A 20,139-nucleotide genomic window follows, 5' to 3' on the forward strand; every position below is an offset into this window, starting at 1 on the left:
CAGACGTCGCCGGGAGAAGGTGTGCCCTTCTAGCGCCCCCGTAGAGATAACACAATAGGTGTTTTGACGACATTTTAGTTCTCTCCAGGGCGTAAGTTGGGTGGTCCGCCGGGGCGTGGAACCAGTCATTGATTGATGTCCAGTGTTCTGCCCAGTAATAGGCCTTTAGGTTAGGGAGCGAGATCCCCCCACTGTATTGGTGTCTCTGAAGCGTGGACAGAGCCGCCCTAGCATGTTTGCCTAGCCATAGGAAGGATCGCAGATCTGCATGAATCCTGGCGAAGACCGCCGAGGGTATTGGATAATACTCGTTTTGCAGTGCGTAGAGGAATTTGGGTAAGGTGATCATTTTGTACATGGCCGCTCTGCCTAAGAGTGTAAGTGGGAGCTGTCTCAAACGGTCCATATCTGCTACCGCATTCAGCATGATCCATTCCAGGTTTCTACGGAAAGAGAGGGTCGGGCTCAAGGTTATATAAATCCTGAGATATTGGAATCCTTCAGTGGTCGTCAGTAGTCTCTCCGGCAGTCTCCCCCATTGGTCTCGCCCCTCAGGGTCGTAGAGGATAGACTTGTGCCAGTTTATTTTGTGTCCCGCCTGCCCACCGTACTGCTCTAGCTCCCGGAATAGCTCCGGGATGGTGGTCTCTGGTTTAGTTATGTATAGCAAGACATCATCCGCATATAACGAGATCTTTTCTTGTGTCGGGTCCATGTCGCTTCTTGTAAAGCCAGAGATGTCCCTGTTTTGTCGGATCCTGGCTGCGAGTACCTCAATAGTTAGTGTAAAAAGGAGGGGAGACAGGGGGCAGCCCTGTCGGGTGCCTCTCTGGATCAGGAACTCACGCGACATTGTCCCGTTGACCCTCACCCTGGCCCTCGGGCCGTGTAGAGGAGCCGGACCCATTTGATAAAGTTTGGTCCGAAACCGAACTTGTGTAGTACTGCAAATAGGAATGGCCAGTGTACCTCGTCAAATGCCTTCTCGCCGTCCAAGGAAAGGAACCAATGTGGTTCGCTCCGTCCCCGTACTTCCTGTAGCCAATTTTGGGTTCTCCTAAGGTTCAGTTTAGTCGCCCTATCTGGTAAGAAGCCTGATTGGTCTAAGCGTATAAGGCCTGGAATAACCGCTCTCAATTGGACCGCCAGGATGGTTGCTAATAGTTTGACTTCCGTGTTGAGCAGGGAGATGGGACGGTAAGAAGCACAATTCTCCCGCGGCTTGCCCTCCTTGTATATTGGGACAATCGTTGCCATAGCAAGATCCGGAGGGAGCTGCCCTTCCTGTAGGGCACCAGCGAAGAGGCCTTTAAGATGGCGAGTCAAGAGGTCCGCCGTGCGCTTAAAAAGCTCGGCCGGGAAACCGTTCGGGCCCGGGGTTTTGCCCAGCCTCAGTTTGGCAATGGCGTCCGTGATGTCATCGGTTGTTATGTCCGCCTCCAGCGCCCCCCGGGCCTCGGGGGGTAGGACTGGCAGGACCGTCTGGTCCAAATATTGCAGTGCTTCCTCAGAAGCTGCAAGGTCTCGCGTTGCATAGAACTGTTCATAGTGCGCAGCAAATGCTTCTGCTATCTCGGTGTCGGTGTTAACAGTGGTCCCGTCAGTGGTATCAATACTGTCTACCCATCTAGCCGCTCGCTTCTTTTTACTAAGCCATGCCAAAAGCTTTCCGGACTTGTCGCCCACGTCATACAGACAGTGGAGGGAGGCGAGGGATTGGGTCTTGGCCTCATTAGTTGCTAGGTCTCTATAATGTCTCTGGGCATCGAGTAGCCGCCTGAGCGTCTCGCTGTTTTTATGGGTCAGATATTCCCTCTCCCATCCCAGGATAGCCTGCTCCAGGGCAGCGACCTCGGCCTGAAGTTTACGTCTTTCCTCACCCAATCTGGATTTTATCCTGTCTCGTAATACCGGCTTTAGGGCTTTCCAGAGAGTGACGCTCGATTCCACCGTGCCCTCATTTTCTGCAATATATATCCTAATGTCCGTTCGTATACCCCTCAGTACAGTAGCATTTTGAAGATCCCATGCCGCCAAGCGCCATGTACCTGTGCCCCTGCCCTGGTTGCGTCCCACCTTTACAAACAGTGGCGAGTGGTCCGATAAGCCTCTGGCCTTATATTCCGCAACATCATCTGCCCTCAGGTGCTGTTGGGACATGAAGACATAGTCAAGTCGCGAGAACACCTTGTGTGCCCCGGAGTAGTATGAGTAGGTATGCTGTATCGGGTGTAGCCACCTCCAGACATCCGTTAGCCCTGTAGTGGACATCTGATTGAACAGTGTGGTCTGGTGCCCTTCACTCCCTGTGTCGCCGGATCTTTCGAGACCTATCATTGAAGTCACCTCCCACCACATGTATAGTGTCTGCCGTATCTAAAAGGATGTTCGCAAGCGCTGTGAGCGTACGGGTCTGTAATTTGGGAGGTGCATAGATTGAAATCAGCGTGTACGTGTGCCTATTCCAGGTGCCCTGTACCCCCGCATACGTCCCTTGTGGGTCAATCCAGGTGCGTGTGATGCAGAATGGTGTAGACTTTTTTATAATGACTGCTACCCCTCTGGAGTCCGATGTATAGCTCGCGTGTGCCAGAACTCTATATCGGCCTCTAGCGATGAAGGCACATTGTGTACCTTTGAGGTGTGTTTCCTGTAGTAGGGTGGCGTCCGGGTCCGCCTTTTTGATATAGGCGTTCACTAGGCCCCTTTTAACCTTAGAGCCTAATCCGTTGACATTCCATGTGAGGACGCTCAGTCCCTTACCTCCCCAGTGTGAGTTGTCTAAGGTACTTGCCATTGATAGATGCGATGATTGCATGCGGTTAGACTCTCAATCAATCAATCAAAACATTTATATAGCGCACTACTCACCCGGAGGGTCTCAAGGCGCTTGGGGGAGGGGGGTCCGCTACTGCTCGAACAGCCAGGTCTTGAGCTGCTTCCTGAAGGCGAGGTGGTCTTGGGTCAGGCGGAGATGGGTCGGGAGGGTGTTCCAGGTCTTGGCGTCCAGGTAGGAGAAGGACCTTCCTCCTGTGGTGGCTCTTCGGATGCGGGGGACGGCGGCGAGGGCGCGGCTGGTCGATCGAAGCTGGCGAGTGGGAGTGTAGAAGTTGAGGCGGCTGTTGAGGTATCTTGGGCCTTGGTTGTGTAGGGCTTTGTGTGCGTGGGTGAGGAGACGGAAGATGATTCTCTTGTTGACCGGGAGCCAGTGCAGGTCTCTCAGGTGTTTGGAGATGTGGCTGTGTCGGGGGATGCCGAGGATGAGTCTTGCTGAGGCGTTCTGGATCCGCTGGAGTCTCTTCTGGAGCTTGGCGGTGGTTCCGGCGTAGAGGGCGTTGCCGTAGTCCAGTCGGCTGGTGACGAGGGCCTGGGTGACCATCTTCCTGGTCTCGGTGGGGATCCACCGGAAGATCTTACGTAGCATGCGTAGGATGTTGAAGCAAGACGAGGACATGGCATTGACTTGTCTGGTCATGGAGAGGGAGGAGTCCAGGATGAGCCCAGGTTGCGTGCGTGGTCTGTTGGTTTGGGTGCGCTGCCTAGGGCGGGGGGCCACCAGGAGTCGTCCCAGGCGGAGGGCGAGGAGCCCAGGATGAGAACTTCCGTCTTGTCTGAGTTCAGTTTCAGGCGGCTGTTCATCATCCACTCGGCTACGTCTTTCATCCCTTCGTGTCGGTTGGTTCTGGCGGTGGAGGGGTCGTTGGTGAGGGAGAGGATCAGCTGGGTGTCGTCGGCGTAAGAGATGATGTTGAGGTTGGCTGAGGATTGAGGACTCTGGCTTGTGTATGCGGTGTGGAGGTGCGATGTGCGCTGCTGCATTATCTCGACTGTCGTCTCTCTCCCCCAACTGTTCCCACCCGTGTCCCTACCTGAATGAACTTGAAATCTCCCTCACCCCTCCCCACCTCCCTCCCCTTCCAGTCTCATCCTAACACAGGACATAACTTTTCGTAGGAGTAGGCCTGTCGCCCACCCGCAGATCCCTCCCTTCAAAAAACCAAAGAACAGTAAAACGTGTAAAACAGGGAAGCGTGTCAACTTGCGTGCTCTCCTCTGTCGGGCTGCCGATTCCTTTTTCCAAGTGCACCATCGTTCAAAGGCCATGCCATCATGAGGGTATCTTTGCCTCACGGACCATCCTCAGTGGCCCGAATCTCCACGGTTCATGACTTGGAGTCTTGAGTCTCTGTTTCGGGCGCACTATGTTGTCCAGATAAGTCCTGCTCCAGCACTCGGATCTCCTCCACCAGCGGATGGACAGATTGACTCCCTTCCTCCTCCCCTCCAGATGTGCGGCTATCGAGGCCTTCCTCATCTTCGCCTTCTGAGCGAGCAGTGGATCGTAGGGCAGCAAATCTTGAGCCTGTCCCGGCAGCACCTTTCGGGGAGGCCGAACGCCCTTTCCGCGTATTTCCCGTACCTCGGCCTCGATAGGGTGTCGTCGGGATTTGCCTCTTAGACCTCCTTGATTTCAGTCTTTGAGCCTTCAGTATTTCCCATTGGGTTGTACTCCGTAGGGACCTGTCCAGAAGATCTCGGCCAACGGTTTCTCTGCTGTTGAGCATCGGGCGCTCCTCCAGCCACTGCCAGGCATTCTCCGGGTGGGTGAAGAAAAGTGACTGCTCCTTGTACAGCACCTTAAGTTTTGCCGGAAAGAGGAGCATGTATGAGATCTTTAAGTCTCTGAGTTTCGCCTTCACGGAGTCGAAGGAGCGGCGCTGTTTCTGGACCTCCAGACTGTAGTCCGGGAAGACCATGATATGTGCATTTTCTAGACGAATCTCACCCAGTTTCCTCGCCTCTCTCAGAATAAGGTCTCTGTCAGCAAAATTAAGAAAACGCGCGATGACTGGTCCCGGTCTTGCCCCCTCCGTAGGTTTTGCTAGGAGGGCTCTATGCGCCCTCTCAATAATGAAGCAGGGTGAGAATTGTACCGCTGGGAAAGTTTCCATGAGCCACGTGCGTAGGAAGGACACCATGTCGGCTTTCTCGATTCCTTCCCTAAAGCCAACAAAGCGCAGGTTGTTGCGTCGCGCTCTATTTTGGGCGTCGTCAACCTTCCGTAGTAGTTGGCGGTGGGATGCCTTGAGCTCTGCCATGTCCTTTCGGAGGGTAGTGATTGAATCTTCTGCCTCGCCCTTCCGCGTCTCTGCAGACGTGACCCTGTCGGACAGGTTCCGGAAGTCCTGTCTCAGGAGTGTCACTTCCGAGCACACCTCGCCTATCTTTACTTCCAGGGCCGCTCTGGACTCCTGGATATCCGTCCGCGAAGCCTGGATGGCCCCCATCAGCAATTCGGTGTCAGAGCGCCCGCCTGACGCGGCACGGAGGCCCCCCGGACGCGGGGCGGCAAAATTGTCCATGGGCCCCTGTTTGGGCCCCTTCGGCGGTATATCTTTCTTCCCCATGGCCCGCTGGAGCAGCGCGTCAAGCACGCTGGGCGAATGGTGAGTCACCCTATGTCCCGGGCACTATTCACAGCCTGGAGGATGGTCCGCCGTCTCCGCGTCCTCTCAAATGTGCCGGTGTAAGAGCCTCACCGCGTGGGTCCCACCGTCGTCTCCCCCGCCACCTGTCTTGCCGGCCGGGTCGCCAGAAGGTCAATCTATCCCCTCTTCTCTGGTGGCCACTTCCAGGAGTTGGGCCCCTAGCCCCCGGGCAATGAGTGGCGAGTCTTGTATCCGGGCCAGGTATCAGTGGAGGAAGGCAGGCGTACGATGGACAACCGCCTCACCTCAGCGTCCCACCTGGTGGTTGTCCATGTGTGGCAGGGCCGCCATAGAGCGTCCGGGCCGCAAGGGGGGGGTCTCAGGCTGGGTTAAGGGCCACTCCCTCCCCGGCTCGCAGCACTGACTTCCAACGTGGTGTTCTCCCGAGTGCCGTGCAATTTCACAGCGGTGCCCTGTGAGCCTCTCCACACCTCTGGCCGCTGTCCGGATCTACACCTCTCGTGTTACCGCTGCTCACCGCGCAGGCCCCCCCCCCGGCGGTGTGTCGCTAGCCTCGTTGGACCACCCTATAGGTCATGGGGCGATCTCCTCCGGTGTTCCCAGGTGGGGCCTCTCATGAATGGTGTCGCCCCCCACCCGCAGGACGCGCAGCCCTGGATGCCTCTCTTCCCGAGCGATCCCAGCCTCGTCGGGGGTAGTGTCTGGTCGGGGGGAGGGTTCCAAAATTAGGGTCTAGCAGGCGGCAGTGTTTGTGCACAGAGAGATGGGTGTCCTAGGCACGGGGGGGGGATAGCCGGGATCCAAGTCGCGGTGCACTCAAGCACTATTTCGCGGCAACGGCCGCCATGTTGGTAAAGTCTTTGAGGTTCAAGGGGGAGGACCGGGCGGCTTTCCCCACAGTCTCTACTGCCCCCGGGGCCCTCCAACGTCTCCTCACCGTCTAGCCTCGTGTTCAGCTGGACCCGTGCGGGGGGCGGCTTGCGAGACGTCCTCAGCTCCGCAGCGCCGTGTCCGTCGCCATGTTGGTGAAGGGCACTGGACCCGACGGGGCCCCCAAACACTCCGTCCGCCCCGGATCAGCCCGAATTTCCTCCGGGGCACCTGTACCTGGGCTAGACCGTGCCTTCACTTACTCGTGGGCCTTCAGTGGATCGGGACACCCTAGATCAGCGCCGACCTCCGCTTCGGCAGCCGCCATTTTGCCGTCATCAGGGTTCCCGGTGTCTCGTCTTCAAGTCGGCGCCGCGGTGCAGACCGTTGCTAGCTCTTCGGGAAAGTGGTCACCACGGGGTCCGACTGCTCAGGGGCAGCTCCTGCGTTGATTTGGTGTCTCTTGGGGCAGTATTTAAGACGGATATTGAGGCAGCTCGCCGGAGCTCCGGAGAGTCACGTCCTAGCCAGTCATGCTGCTGGCCACGCGCCCCCCCATCTATCTACAATGTTATGTTTGAAACAGGGCATTTCCCTAAACTTTGGAAGGTTGATTCAATTTTGCCCCTTCTAGAAAAAACCTAGCCTGGACCCCAAGGATCCAAACAACTTTCGCCCTATTTCACGTCTCACTCTCCCTGCAAACTGATTGAACGAATTATGAATCAACCACTCAGTGCCTTTCTAGGCGAAACACAAGCGCTGGATTCCACTCAATATGGCTTTAGAGAGGATCACAGTACAGAGTCCGCTCTCATTAAGGCAACAGAGGAGATTAGGGAAGCCGTGGACCGGGTGGCAAGGCGACTTTGATCCTACTGGATCTTTACACGGCCTTTGATATGGTCCATCATGACATCTTGATGGATCGGCTAAGAGCATGAGGGATCCAGGCTAAAGAATGGGATCTTGTAAAATCCTTTTTAGCAGACCGTGTAAAAATTGTTTCACTGGGTAAATATCAGTCTAAACCTTTTGCACTGCCTTGTAGCATCCCGCAGGGATCGTCCCTGAACCCTACACTTTTTAACGTGTATGTCTAATCATTGGCAACTCTTATGGGTGCATTTGGGTTTGGTCTCACCTCTTACGCAGATGACACCCAAATTGCGGTATCTCTGCTTCCAGGCCAGGAGGTGGGTATGGATAAACGCTTCCAAGACTGTATGGAATCATTTGGGAGATGGATGTCCGATAATTGCCTAAAATTAAACTCGGGCAAAACTGAAGTTATTCGATTTGGGAATGATACTAACTTCTGGGCCCCAAACTGGTGGCCGGACTCTATGGGCACTCTCCCTATGCCCTCAAAAAAATTTAAAAACCTGGTAGTAATATTGGATGAGAGACTTACCTTGAGTGATCAAGTAGATGCAGTGGCATCGGCAACAGCACATGTTCTTAGAACAGTTAAGAAAATATTGCTGTTTTTAACATCCGGTAGCCGGCGAACAGTAGTCACAGCACTGGTCATGTTGAGGCTGGATTATTGCAATAGTCTCTATTTAAACAAAAAGATTCATGAATAAACTTCAGCTGCTGCAAAATGCAGCTGCCAGACTACTCACTGGGACATCCAGGTTCTCCCCAATATCCAAATAAATTTAAAAAAAAACTGCACTGGCTCCCGGTAAGGAATCAAGTGCGTTTTAAGTCCCTCTGCTTGGCTTTTAAAGCGCTGCAAGGTTTAGGACTCGACCATTTTAAACGTCTGTTTCAATGGTAAACTCCGAAAAGAACCCTTCGCTCACTGGGAGCCAAGTTTGTCATAGTGCCACCCACAAAATAGTAGTTTGGGGAGTTAGACGTTTTGCTTTTCGTGCGGCAAAAGCCTGGAATGGCCTTCCTTTCCACCTGAGAAATGCCATTCATCTTTTGGCATTCAGGAGGGGTCTAAAAACCTGGCTTTTTGATAACCAACCCCCTTTTTAGGTTTCGCCTGGGCCGGAGCTCCTAGCTCCGCCCAGGAGAAATCTTATGTTCCTACAGTGTGGCTTAGTCCCGCCTCTGTCTTTCATTGGCTAGCTCCATAAATGGAGGCTAGCCATTGGAAGACATCAGCGTCAATCACTTTCTCCCCGAGAAAACGCGATTCGGGGGCGTTTCCGTGTGTTTTTTTAAGTCCCGCCCTCTCCTCTTCCCATTGGCTGGAATTTTACCTTCCAGCCAATGGGAAGGGGAGAGGGCGAAAAACACGCCCACAAGGAGTTGTTGTTGTGCCTTCTTTATCCCCCGCCCTCCCTCCCGTTGTCCGTGCCTTCGCCGTTGTGGGGCAGAATCGAGTGCTTGTTTTCTTCGTCTCATTCATTTTTATGGTGTGAACAACGGTGTTCATGTTAACGTTTTTACATGATGGCAGTGGAAGGTGTATTTTTCTTTTTTTTCCCCTGGAAAATGAAGTGCTTTTTCGGTTTCCTTGTCAACGGAAGATGAAGTGAGAGAGACCCGTGCAGCTTCGCAGTGAAGGTACTTCATCAGCTTGTAGGCGTTGCCTCTGTTTGTAATTGAACGTGAACAGCAATCTGCGCTCCATGCATCTGTGCGCACAGCGGGGTCAGCGCTGGATGCCTGTGTCTGGTTTCACCCGCGCCTGGAGCCGCGCAGCGCTGCTCCCGTCCTCTCCCGCAGCCCTCCCAAGGGACGGCTCCAGTCACCGGGAGCGAGGGCTGAAGTTGCGCTGCGTGGGTCAGATGAGACGCCGTCCCCCACGCAGGGAAGCCGAGGGGTCGCATTCTGAATCAGAAAGCGTAGCGTGCACAGATTAATGCCGGCGGGAGGGCTCGGGTTGACTTTGGAATCACCACCCAGCAGGAAGGTGCGGTTCACCCCCGGGGAGGGTGGGGGTCGCTTCCCTATGGGCATTGCTGGTGGTTTGGTTTTGTGTACAGAGACCTTTCCAAACTATCCCCAAAGCACCATGTTTATTGAGCCCCGTTCAGCAGGTCAGTGCTTGTGGTAGGGATGCTTAGCACCGGGTGATTAGTGTGACAGTGCAGGGAGGGGGGTGTTTATCGTTTCACCCCCCGCAGCTTCTCTCTGATCTCGAGATCTGTGCGTGTGGATGCTGGCAGCAGGCGCGGGTCCAGCCTGACGGACAGGTAGAGTTCAGCATCCCGGGGTGTTTGTGGCGCAGCGTTGTCTCCCGTTTGTTGGCATGGACCTTATGTGGATGGGAGTGCGGTATGGCTGATGCTTTCTGATTCATTCCTCTTCTAGAAAGATGCCGGGGGATGCGCGTCACAGTAGAGGAATGTGCGGCGCTAAGAAGCACAGGGTCTAGCACACGTGATGTCAATATTATGGCCCGTTATCAGGCTGGAGTGCAGGGGTTCTGCCTGTTTGGGTGGTGTCTGGGTGTTTAGTGGAAATACTGAAGATTAAACTTAACACTGCATGCACTGTTATCTATAAATATGTTTAAAGCGCTGGCACGGCAAGGTGCTCAGTGCTGGGTGGTTGTTCGGCGTTCAGTGTATGGGAGGCTGGCGGTGAAGTATAGATGGCTGGCTTGGATCGTATGATTTATTGTGCAGGAGCATTTGGCGAGTTGTCACACGGCCCCCTAGGAATTCCACCCACAAACCCGTGCAGAGGAAAGCAAGGATTGTGCATTTGCCTCTATAACCTATTCAGAACAAAGTGATACAGGAAAGCCCAGCCGTGGCGCCGCACGCTCGAGTACGTGCCTCGGGTCGGCACCCGAGTGAGGACGGGGCACGTGCTTGAGAGCTGCTGTGCCTGTGAATTGCCAATGGGAAGTCCCATGCTTCTAGCATAGCTCAGCGGGTCGAGCTCATTCTACAGGGACATTTAGGGAGCGCACACATCGCATATTAAAATCTCAACAGCGCACGTTTGGTGTTCAATCTCTGAAAGGACGTTCTTGTATGTATTTCATTTGTAATTGTGTTACACGCATTTCGTTTAAAGTACGATATGGAAGAGCAGAACCTCGTTGGACAAAGAAGCACAGCTGCGGTTGCTGCTCTGTTTTTCTTATGCTGTGGGGTTTGACATTTTGTAAATGTGCTGGCACTTGCGTTACTCACATCGTGTTTATCACACACTGCCCTGCACACCTTTACCTTCAGGTCATCTCATCTTCTGATTTGTAGCTGATGTTTCACTGTCACTGTAGCCTCGTGAGGTGATGTTGTATACGTTGCTCAGAAAATTCCACTGGAAAAGATTGAATGTGAAACTATTCAGCATGTCCCAATATCAGGGAAGGGATCACTCAAACAGAATAATCCACGTGTGTCTTCACGTTAAACGAATCCAGAATTTTAGAGTACACTGAGCCCTGCTTCCATGAAAAAGGAAAACACTCATCCATCTCTGGTGCCAGTATTGATGTTGGTGTGCGTGACTTGACGGTTCATGCTCTTTTGGGGGGTTAGTAATAGTGTTGAGTACAGGCCTCTGGTGACATACAGAGAAAACATTCATCTCCTCCCTCGTACACACAAACCCAGCAGTTTCACCACAGTTCTGCCTCCTCTCTCAAGGCCACCGAGTACAATCAACTATAGACAAACAGCCGGGTTTTTGTTTTAATGTATGTCCAGATTTGTGTCGCAATGTATGGTGGTGCAGTGTATGACTGGGTGTTCGAGACCAAGTGAGTTGGGAAGGGAGCATGTATTGTATTGCAGTCTTGAATACACTACCTCCTACAGGGACGCCTGCTGACTCTCCTCTTGATACTCTTCTGCAGGAGTAAATGCACAAGCCAGTATTCATCGTAGTGCAAAATGCTAACTGAAATAGTTGCAATACAAATCGCATTTGCGAGAGATTAAGCTATTGCCATTGTAATTGACAATGCCATTTATTTATCTGTTTTCAAAACCAACACATAAATAAAAAGTTTGTCATTCACAATGCCAATAGCTCAAACTTTTCCAAAGGCGAAACCGTTGCATTGTAAATGCTTGTTCCATTCTCTTTCGAAAGGTGAAGTGAGTAGCGCCAGGATACCCTTGGGTAACCGCTGCACACTAAAAATGTCTATAACATAACATAAGTTCTTCCACCAATAAAGAGAGCTTTTGTCACCACCTAGTTTAGAAGCAAGCTCCATATAGTGCAAGGAGCGAGTGCAGTACTTTGTGGGTTAGGATAAAAAAAAAGTTCATTTGCTGAGGGAATTTAATTTATTCTGGTGCATCAGCTTCTATCTAAAAGCAAAATATTGTGACTGTATCTTCTCATTTGGGTTGAAATGTAGCTACAGTTTGATATGTAAAAATTATACATACTATGTGGTTGACTGGCGAGGTGCTTTTGCATTTTAGGTGCTATGGATCAGCTTTTAAAAATCTCATCCCTGCTTGATATTGAATTAAAAGCGGTTATAGAAGTTCTGTAATGACCCTGGAGGAGACCACCATTACAAATCGCGAGAGGTGCAGCAGAAATTTTCTTTCTTTTATATCACTTAGCCTTCACCTATTTGCGTCACCTTTCCCTTTTTCTTCCCTGCAACACTGATGGAAACTTCATCCGAAACATGCATCTTGCCAGTAACTGAGAGGTGGCAGTTGACTCAGATATGGAATACAGATATTTCTCTATCAGATATGCGTTTGAAAAATTGGGTAGGGAATCTCAGCCCATCCTCCAAATGACTAGACAAAATGTGAAGGGGTGAGTAAGGGGTGAGTATGGTCAGAGGAAACATTTTCACCCTATTTTCAACAAAGTTTTTTGTGTTGTAAACTGAACCCCAAAACAGATATGCCTTTAAAGTGTTGCACATGAAAATAAATAGTTTCGAAATAAGCTGGTCAAGCCTACAACTATTGTTATTTAATTCCCTATGTAGGTGAACCTCTCCGCCTCCTTTATCAAACACCCATCACGTTTGGGGACCAAAGAGGGAAGGGGCAGTTCTTATTTTCCCAGGTTGTCAAGATTTTTCCCCCCTAAGATGGTTGCTTCATTACAATGCCCACTCTTAGAAATGGACCCCTTCTGCTCACTTCCGTAAACCAGAGAGCAGACGAAAGACAAAGAGGCCTCCTGCTGTATTCTTCTCTACACTACAGGCACCAGGCTGCCCATCTTTGTTGTCCAGAATTGGCTGCCCCCCCTGCACAGTCAGTCTGCTGCTCTGGATCATCTCACATCTCTGGCGAGTCTCTATTAGGCCATGCAGCAGTGTCCTGTTTTCCTGAGCAGTGTGTTGGACTGCCGTGCATCTTTTTTGCCTGCAACTCTTGCCCTCATAAATCCTGCTGTGGGAGTAGCCAGAGAAATCTCCACAGAATTGTACACTGATCTGGATTGCCTGGGATAGGTGGATCTGTCTGTGGTAGGTGAAGCCACTTCCACAGACATAAATTGCTCACAACCACTTTGACTTTCACTGGTCTCCTAATATTGCAATTCAAGGTATAGGAGGGGATGTGACACCTTCTTGAACCTGTAGCTATCCATCAAGGGGTAGTTTATAGCAAGAAGCTTCCTTTAGAGATTCACATAGTGACACTTCGGAAAATCACAAGTGACTGTCTTCATGAAAGAGATGTAGAGCCTCTGCAAATGTGTCGAGGAATCCTTTACCAATCAAAAATAGGAATACACGTCATCGAGACTGGAAATTCCCATACAGCGCCCTCAAAGCCCTGTCAACTTTCCAATGATTTTACAAAGCTACTTCTCCTCCAGTTAAAACAAACGTGTTTCCCTCTTGATACGAATCCAGATGAGCACCCCTTCGTCTCCCAGTGAAATAGCATAGTTCACCTTAATTTCTGAGAAACTGCAAGGGACATTTTCTTCTTGCATTAATACTTGCTGCATCCCTCCCGGAGACGGAACAGTTTGTAAATTAATTAGAGGATTTTTCACAGGAGCTCTGCTGGAAGAGAAATTGCCATCTGTCTCCCCAGCAGTGTTCAAAAACAGTTTAACATTTTAAAAGGAAAAAAAAGCTGGCCTCCATTTTGTGTGTTAACCCCTCCTGCATGCACGCTGCGTGTTGTGCGCAGATCTCTGCCTCCCACCCCGTCTGTGTTTCCCATCATAGGTAGTGGGAAGACCGTGTGAGGCGCTCTGCACTCCTAGCTCGGCACGCTTGGTACTTGTTGGCTGTCTGTCTCTTCTTCCACAAATAATTTTGGCAGCTGATCCCACCCCCCCTTTGAAGAAGCAGGTAGGCTTTTGATTTAGAAGAGGGTGCATTTTCCTTATTTAGGGATGAAGGGCCATTCCAGCAGAGGTGATTTTAGAGGTGCTTTCTGGTAGGTGGTGAAGCTCTGGTGGTCGCCGGGAGACTCGTGCTGAGTGGATGTTTGTTCCTGGTAGGCGTCCGGGACATTGGAGCTGTGTGGGCAGGAGACTTGTAGCTTTAACATTTCTGTCAAGTGCTTTCTTAATTGGATGCTTTTCATTATACAAGGTAAAGGCAGAAAATGAAGAAAAGCAGTGTCAACAGGGTTTCTGCTAAATGTCGGCTCCAGATGCACAAAAATGCAAATTTGTATTTTTCCTTTTCTTTGCAGTTTCTTCTCATTAATAATTATTTCCCGTTTACTACCTCTAACAACCCAATGAGCTAGAGCTGAGAATTTAAAGCTGATGTAGTTGGGAGGAGAACAAACATATTGGGGTATGGACAGGATGTCAGTAGCTCTTTGATTACATCTAGCTTGGAGTCCTGCCCCAGCTTCTGGTATTTTCTCCAGACCAGACAAATAAATATATCATTCTCCTCTTCACTGCAGCTCTAATAATCTGTCACTGCTTACTTTCATGTCTCGCCCTTCTTCACACCTCCAGAAAAAGATTTTGTCACTTCTGGGTATGAAAACATTTATGGTTCTCTTTGCATATAACACAGTTAAGCTGGCTGCAGTATTGAGGCCCCATTGCCCGCCTGCAAAAGTGTCTTCTACATTTCGAACAGTTTCTTGCTGTATTTTAGCTTGAAGCTTTAACACTGTTCGCCTCAGATTGGGGTTGGCAGTTTTCAGAGAAGGTGTTGAAGTACTACTGTCTCCTTTTTGGAAATCTATTGACACTTGATGACTGGGAGGGACCGCAGTAGCGACACAGAGAACTGCATATACATGAAGACTAAAGGATGGAATATATATTAATATTGATTTTCTGGTGGGCAAATGACTGTCACTTGTATCACACTCCTAGACCAAAAGCCTTTTCCAAGTAAAAAGCATAATGACCCTATCATCTGTGACTAGATCCGCTGAGAGCAATTTCTGGGTGTCATTGGGCTTGTTGTAGGAGTGCTCTGTAACTCCTAGTGATATTGTTTTGCAGAAGTTTAAAGGCTTGTATGGCCAGGGGTCTGCACATCCCACCCGGTTTGTGCTGGTGCAGTGTCCATCTAAGTTCTTGATTACCTACAATGAGTATCTGGACAGTTCTCCATCCGTTTTATGCTTCTGCTGTATCTGTAAGCATTCTAATGCTTACTATTGTGTTTAGGGCACCCACTTAAATGTGTGCCCCCCTCGCTCTACTGCTCATCATCAATGCCTGGCTAGTGTCACTCCATATGTCGTAGTTCCTTCTGTCTGGTATCTCTGTCCACTCTCTGTAGTGGCTCCAGTGGGGCCACCAGAAACCATATCCTCTAATTTGATCTTCAGTAACTAGAAGATTTATTCAGTATGATGCTTTATGTAATTAGTGTGATGGTTTGTAAGTTTGATAATCTCTAAGGCTCTTCTTTTGTGGTGTGCATTTGCATGGTTGTATGCTATGTGTCCAGTCAGGGTAACCGTATTTTATATATGCATATTATCTGCTTGGCTGCTTTGTGTTTATCAGCTGTATTGCATACGTATGATACTAATGGTAAATTGCCTGCACACCTAACTCTGGTGCTAATAGTTTGCTACTGTACTTACACCGTCAGTGTCCTAAAGCTCAAGCAAGTGGTGACAAGGCATATAACCGCCAAAGAAATATCTAGGCTTGGCAGCTCCTGCAGTCCTTATTTTTCTTAACTATGCATCTCAGAAAAATACAAGATAGGTCCAGCTAAGTGCCAGTTTTAGGCCTTTCTGAAAGATGGTTGGATGCAGTCAGTCAGGCAGGGTCATTCCAAAGAGCTAGTTAGACCATGTAGAGAAGGTGCTTCTTGAACCATATGACATGGCACAAGTGTTCTATTTTTGTCTTTTATTAGCTTACAATGTCATATTTTCATGATTCTTTTTATTTACAATTTCTGCATTCTCAAAACATCAGAACCACTTACTAATTTGTAGTATATATGAAATAGTGTACACTGAAATCAATCCAAGCCACCATTCTCTCATTGAGTTAAGCAGCCAGTGCACAGATCTGTGTGAAACCAGAACCTCTCCGTTTGGGGTACTGAGCATAGCACTTCACCTTTTCACCATTCCGTAGGTGGTAAAATGAATAGTGCTGAGTTAGTGAATAATAATTCATCACCTATGGTAACAGTACAGAACAAATGACAAACCTGAAGAATCAAGTGGTGTATAAATATGCTTTTACCATCCATACATTGCATTTACACATCCCGCAAACGCACAAAACCAAGCCGCATAAGCCCTGTGTCTGGTAAAGTGGACTTCTTGCATCGTTTGTTGTAACCCCAAAGCACCATCTTACACTTATTTTCTGAAAGCTTAACATATCTAAAAAGCAAGTCAATGTTTTGTGCTTTTCAGAATAATGATGCCGGTCTTAGAGCATCATGTGGATGAATTGATTAACACGTGGCTAAGCAGCCAAAAATAGATCCCTGTAAGTGTCCATGACTTAATAATAGCAAATCAATACTACAGGGGGTTGGGAGAGCTGCAGATGAGAGCATCGGAGGTGTTTCAGGGACTATGGGACTGCTGAGAATTACATTTTGTGGCTGAAGCTTTAGGAAATCTGGGGTCCTCTCAAGCTACAATTCGCCTACCCGAGTAGAGTCTGTCTGCTAGTTCTGGTGTTTATTAATTCCTCGTGCTTTATGAAATCCTGATGTGTCGCCTTGAGCCTTCTTCAGAGCACGTGCACCAGTTAGTTTCTTCTAATCTGTAAGACAGCCTGTAAAACTAGCATAATCATAGCATGGCAAGTCGATCAGTGTAGCCTGGACTTGAACCTCAGCTCTCAGCGGTCTAGCCTAGTAACACATCCCTAGCTTGAGATATAGCTTGGGTCACATGTTAAAGATTTCATAGTCTCTGTAATTAGCAATGTATTTGTTCTATTATCTAAAACCCGATCATATACATTGTGAACCTGAGGTGTAGCCTTGCTGGTTCAAACCAGGAAGCATTAACCCACTCAAGTCAGACTAACCTTATGGATGGACACCTCTGCTTTGAAAGAGCTGTTTGTGTGAAATGTATGTTTCCTGGGGGGATATGTGCTACCTGAGGACTGAGTTTGTAATATGTCTATAGCGTGAGCGATAGCTCTGTAATAATTTCGGATTCTGTAAGGTGTGTTGAGCACGTCCTAGAGGTCTCCTATATCAGTCTGTAAGATGTGGGTACCTGAGAAGGTTCTGCTGTTGAACATGTTTGATGCTTGTAAGCAGAGGATTTGCTCTGCCGTGTTCTCTACCTGTGAATTATGTGTAATCTTGAGGGTGCATCTAACTTTTCTGCTTGAACAATGTGGTGAATCCAAGGGGCACATTTGCTATCTGTGTTGAAGGCATCTTGAGCTCTGTAATATATTTCTTGGTGTTTCCCAGAGAAAGAGGTTGAGGGGCACTACATTTCAGGCATTAATCTACTAAACTGAGCTCTAAGAAAAACCCTTGATTTGTTCACTTTTTAATAATATTATTCTCCCTCTCTATATCCCTTCTAGGCCGCCAATGAAGCGCACCCATGACTCCTCAGGCTTCCTCTCCAATGGATTTAGTCCTTCTCCCCTTACTTGTGAACTCGGTAAGGGCAGTGTGGTGATGCTTTCTGCACCGATTATGGAGCTTCCAACCCCGCGCCCGCATCACGCATCCCCGGAGGATGTGCCCAAGTCGGGGGGCACCATCAAGGTCTACCTGCCGAACCAACAGCGCACTGTGGTGAGTAAGGAGAGTGAAGAATACAGAGAGGTTACTTCCCATCTGCTCACTGGACAAGTGTGGAAAACCAGATTTGCCACTGCAGCTTATGGCTTTATTATAAACTGTAATGTCTAACAGCGCACTGTGGTGAGTAAGGAGAGTGAAGAATACAGAGTGGTTACTTCCCATCTGCTCACTGGACAAGTGTGGAAAACCAGATTTGCCACTGCAGCTTATGGCTTTATTATAAACTGTAATGTCTAACAGCGCACTGTGGTGAGTAAGGAGAGTGAAGAATACAGAGTGGTTACTTCCCATCTGCTCACTGGACAAGTGTGGAAAACCAGATTTGCCACTGCAGCTTATGGCTTTATTATAAACTGTAATGTCTATGTTATGTTTAAAAAGGTAAAGGCTCTCCGGTTGTCTTAGAATTTTCATGCAGATCCCTGAAGGTCACTAATGTATTATTTTCACTTGATGGTTACATTGGCAAAGCTTGCCACATTTCTAACACAGTGCATTCATACTCAACTTACATTAGCAATGAAACAATTATGGCAAATTCAACATATTTGGGGACAATAATTCTGTCTTCATTTTGGTGTCATGCACAGAAATCAGCGGAGGTATGAACCATTTCAAGGAAACTATGGAAACGATGGCTAAATTGATCAGTGTCTCTAAGCAAAAGGATATATTTCCTGAAATATTCTCAGTGTCATTCAGAGATGAGGTGTACCTGTATCAGTGCAAAGGAGATCTAGAGATTTGTTGTGTAAGATTGCCTCCCTGCACATTAAAAACCTTGGCCTGCAAGATGGCTCTGTGGCAGGTGTTTTATATACAGAGATTTAGTGTTGCACCAACAATCAGGCACTGTAAGTGGTGACAGCGCTGATGTGCCTCTTTAACTATAACTCTATTACCCCCATTATAAATTAACAGCTATATTCTATTTCTTTTTTTAGCAAGAGTTTGTATAGGCATGAGAATTATGAGTTGTGTGATAATTCCGACGCCCTCTCAGTTATCCACTGCTAAATTCCGCCAGGCTATACCTGCCAAAATATATTAACGGAGAAAAGGTTCCGAAAAAAGGCAGCTTTTGGAATTTGGTGCATTTTGTGCGTCGTTTTCTTGTTGAAAACTTGGAATAGGATAAATATACATGTGGTAAACACATCACGCACACGTCACCAAGAAGTTTCGTAGGGTACACAGAAATGCTATAATCAAAATAGAAATGAAGTGTGTGTTACTGCAGTACCACTAATCTTTAGGATTAGTTGAACAAGCGTACTTAAAATGTAATAATTGACAGCCCTAAATATTTGCAGGGCACAGGCAAAAATATAGGGCAAAACATGGAAAGAAATCACTATGGCGCACATCATAAGTATGGATGTGTGTGTCCCACTTCCCGATATTTTGGTGGACAGGCTCAAGTCCATTCGCCATCCTAATCGGGCCCCTAAGTAAGGTAAACAGAGAAACGCTCAGAAAAGTCTTATGTAATGTGCTGCTGGCAGCAGCACCCGCCGTACCCACCGCAATGTAAAAACGGCACGCAGTACATTTCCCTGCACTACGCGGCTGGCACCATGCGGTGCCTGTCACATGGTGCAGGGAAATGTAGGGGGGCACCATAGGTGACCCCCAAACAAAAAACAAAGTGCCCGGGGCCCCCAAAGTCCATCCCCGCAAGCCTTTCCATGGCGGGAGAACAGCTATGGAAAGGTCGGTGGGATGTACCATCGTAATCCCTACGGTGGTGCCTGTTAGGCACCGCCGCCATTTAAGGGATTGGGAGGCCCTCCGTCGCACCGGTGGGCTCGAGGAGCCTGTCGGATATGTGGCGGTCGGAGTTTCCGACCGTCGCGATACCGCCCGCCATAATAATATGGCAGGCGGAAAAAGGCCTTACGACGGCAGTGAACCCACCACCGTCAGCCTGTCGGTGGCAGGTACACTGCCATCGTAATCAGCCCCTTAATCTCCTTTCCCATACGCGTGTGTGCCTAGTTTACTTATTTAAATATTTTATTTTGTCCTACAGTTGTTTATAGGGTGATTTAATATATGTCTGTTTCGTTTATTCTCCTTTCTCTCGGCCTCTGGGTCCCTTAACGGCCTCAACTGAGAAGGTGGATTTCCTACTCTTTCCCATTCTTCTCTGTTAATCATTGTTGTTAGGTGCAATTGCGACTACATTCTAACTTGTCTTCTCTATTTTGTGCAGGTGAATATCGTCAGACCAGGTATGAACGTTTATGAGGCGCTGGACAAGGCACTGAAGGTCAGAGGATTGAACCAGGGTTGCTGTGCAGTCTACAGGCTCATTGAAGGGTGAGCTGCTGAAGGAACAAACTTGCAAAGAACATCTGTTTAATCCGTCCCAGTCACAAAGGGGAGAAGCTGTGTTTGTGTGTCTGTCACATTAGACAGAAATACAGTAAGTGTTCGGTTCCCAAGGGTAGGGGAGAAAGGTCTTTTCTAAAAAGTGCCCTCAAAGGCTCCGAAGGGTGTCCTGCTTCATCATTGGGCCTTGCTCCTAGTCGGGCCGGCACTGCCATGCTTGATGGGCACCCGCATAGGGTCTCTTTGACAGAGGTCTTTTTTGGATGGAGCCATAGGGTAAGTGTGGGTGTGTGGGCTAGGTAGTGCGGTGAGTGAGTGGGTTGAAATAGTTCTAGGGCCGTCCCAACTAAATGTGTTTATTCCCAGGGGGCACAAGCC

At 49.1% G+C, this 20,139-nt stretch overlaps 1 protein-coding gene across 2 annotated transcripts in view; it reads left to right on the top strand.

The window, feature by feature from the left end:
- ARAF (A-Raf proto-oncogene, serine/threonine kinase) overlaps positions 1 to 20,139 on the top strand; it is a 198,251-nt gene that overhangs the window by 58,313 nt on the left and 119,799 nt on the right. For both annotated transcript variants that reach the window (XM_078664774.1, XM_078664773.1), the window contains exons 2-3: positions 17,202 to 17,418; positions 19,643 to 19,749. In XM_078664774.1, coding sequence (XP_078520900.1) covers positions 17,209 to 17,418; positions 19,643 to 19,749 — 317 coding nt within the window. In that variant the 5' untranslated portion in view covers positions 17,202 to 17,208. The remainder of the gene's footprint in view (positions 1 to 17,201; positions 17,419 to 19,642; positions 19,750 to 20,139) is intronic.

The sequence above is a fragment of the Lissotriton helveticus genome, chromosome 10, assembly GCF_964261635.1.
Source record: "Lissotriton helveticus chromosome 10, aLisHel1.1, whole genome shotgun sequence".
Taxonomy (NCBI): Eukaryota; Metazoa; Chordata; class Amphibia; order Caudata; family Salamandridae; genus Lissotriton; species Lissotriton helveticus.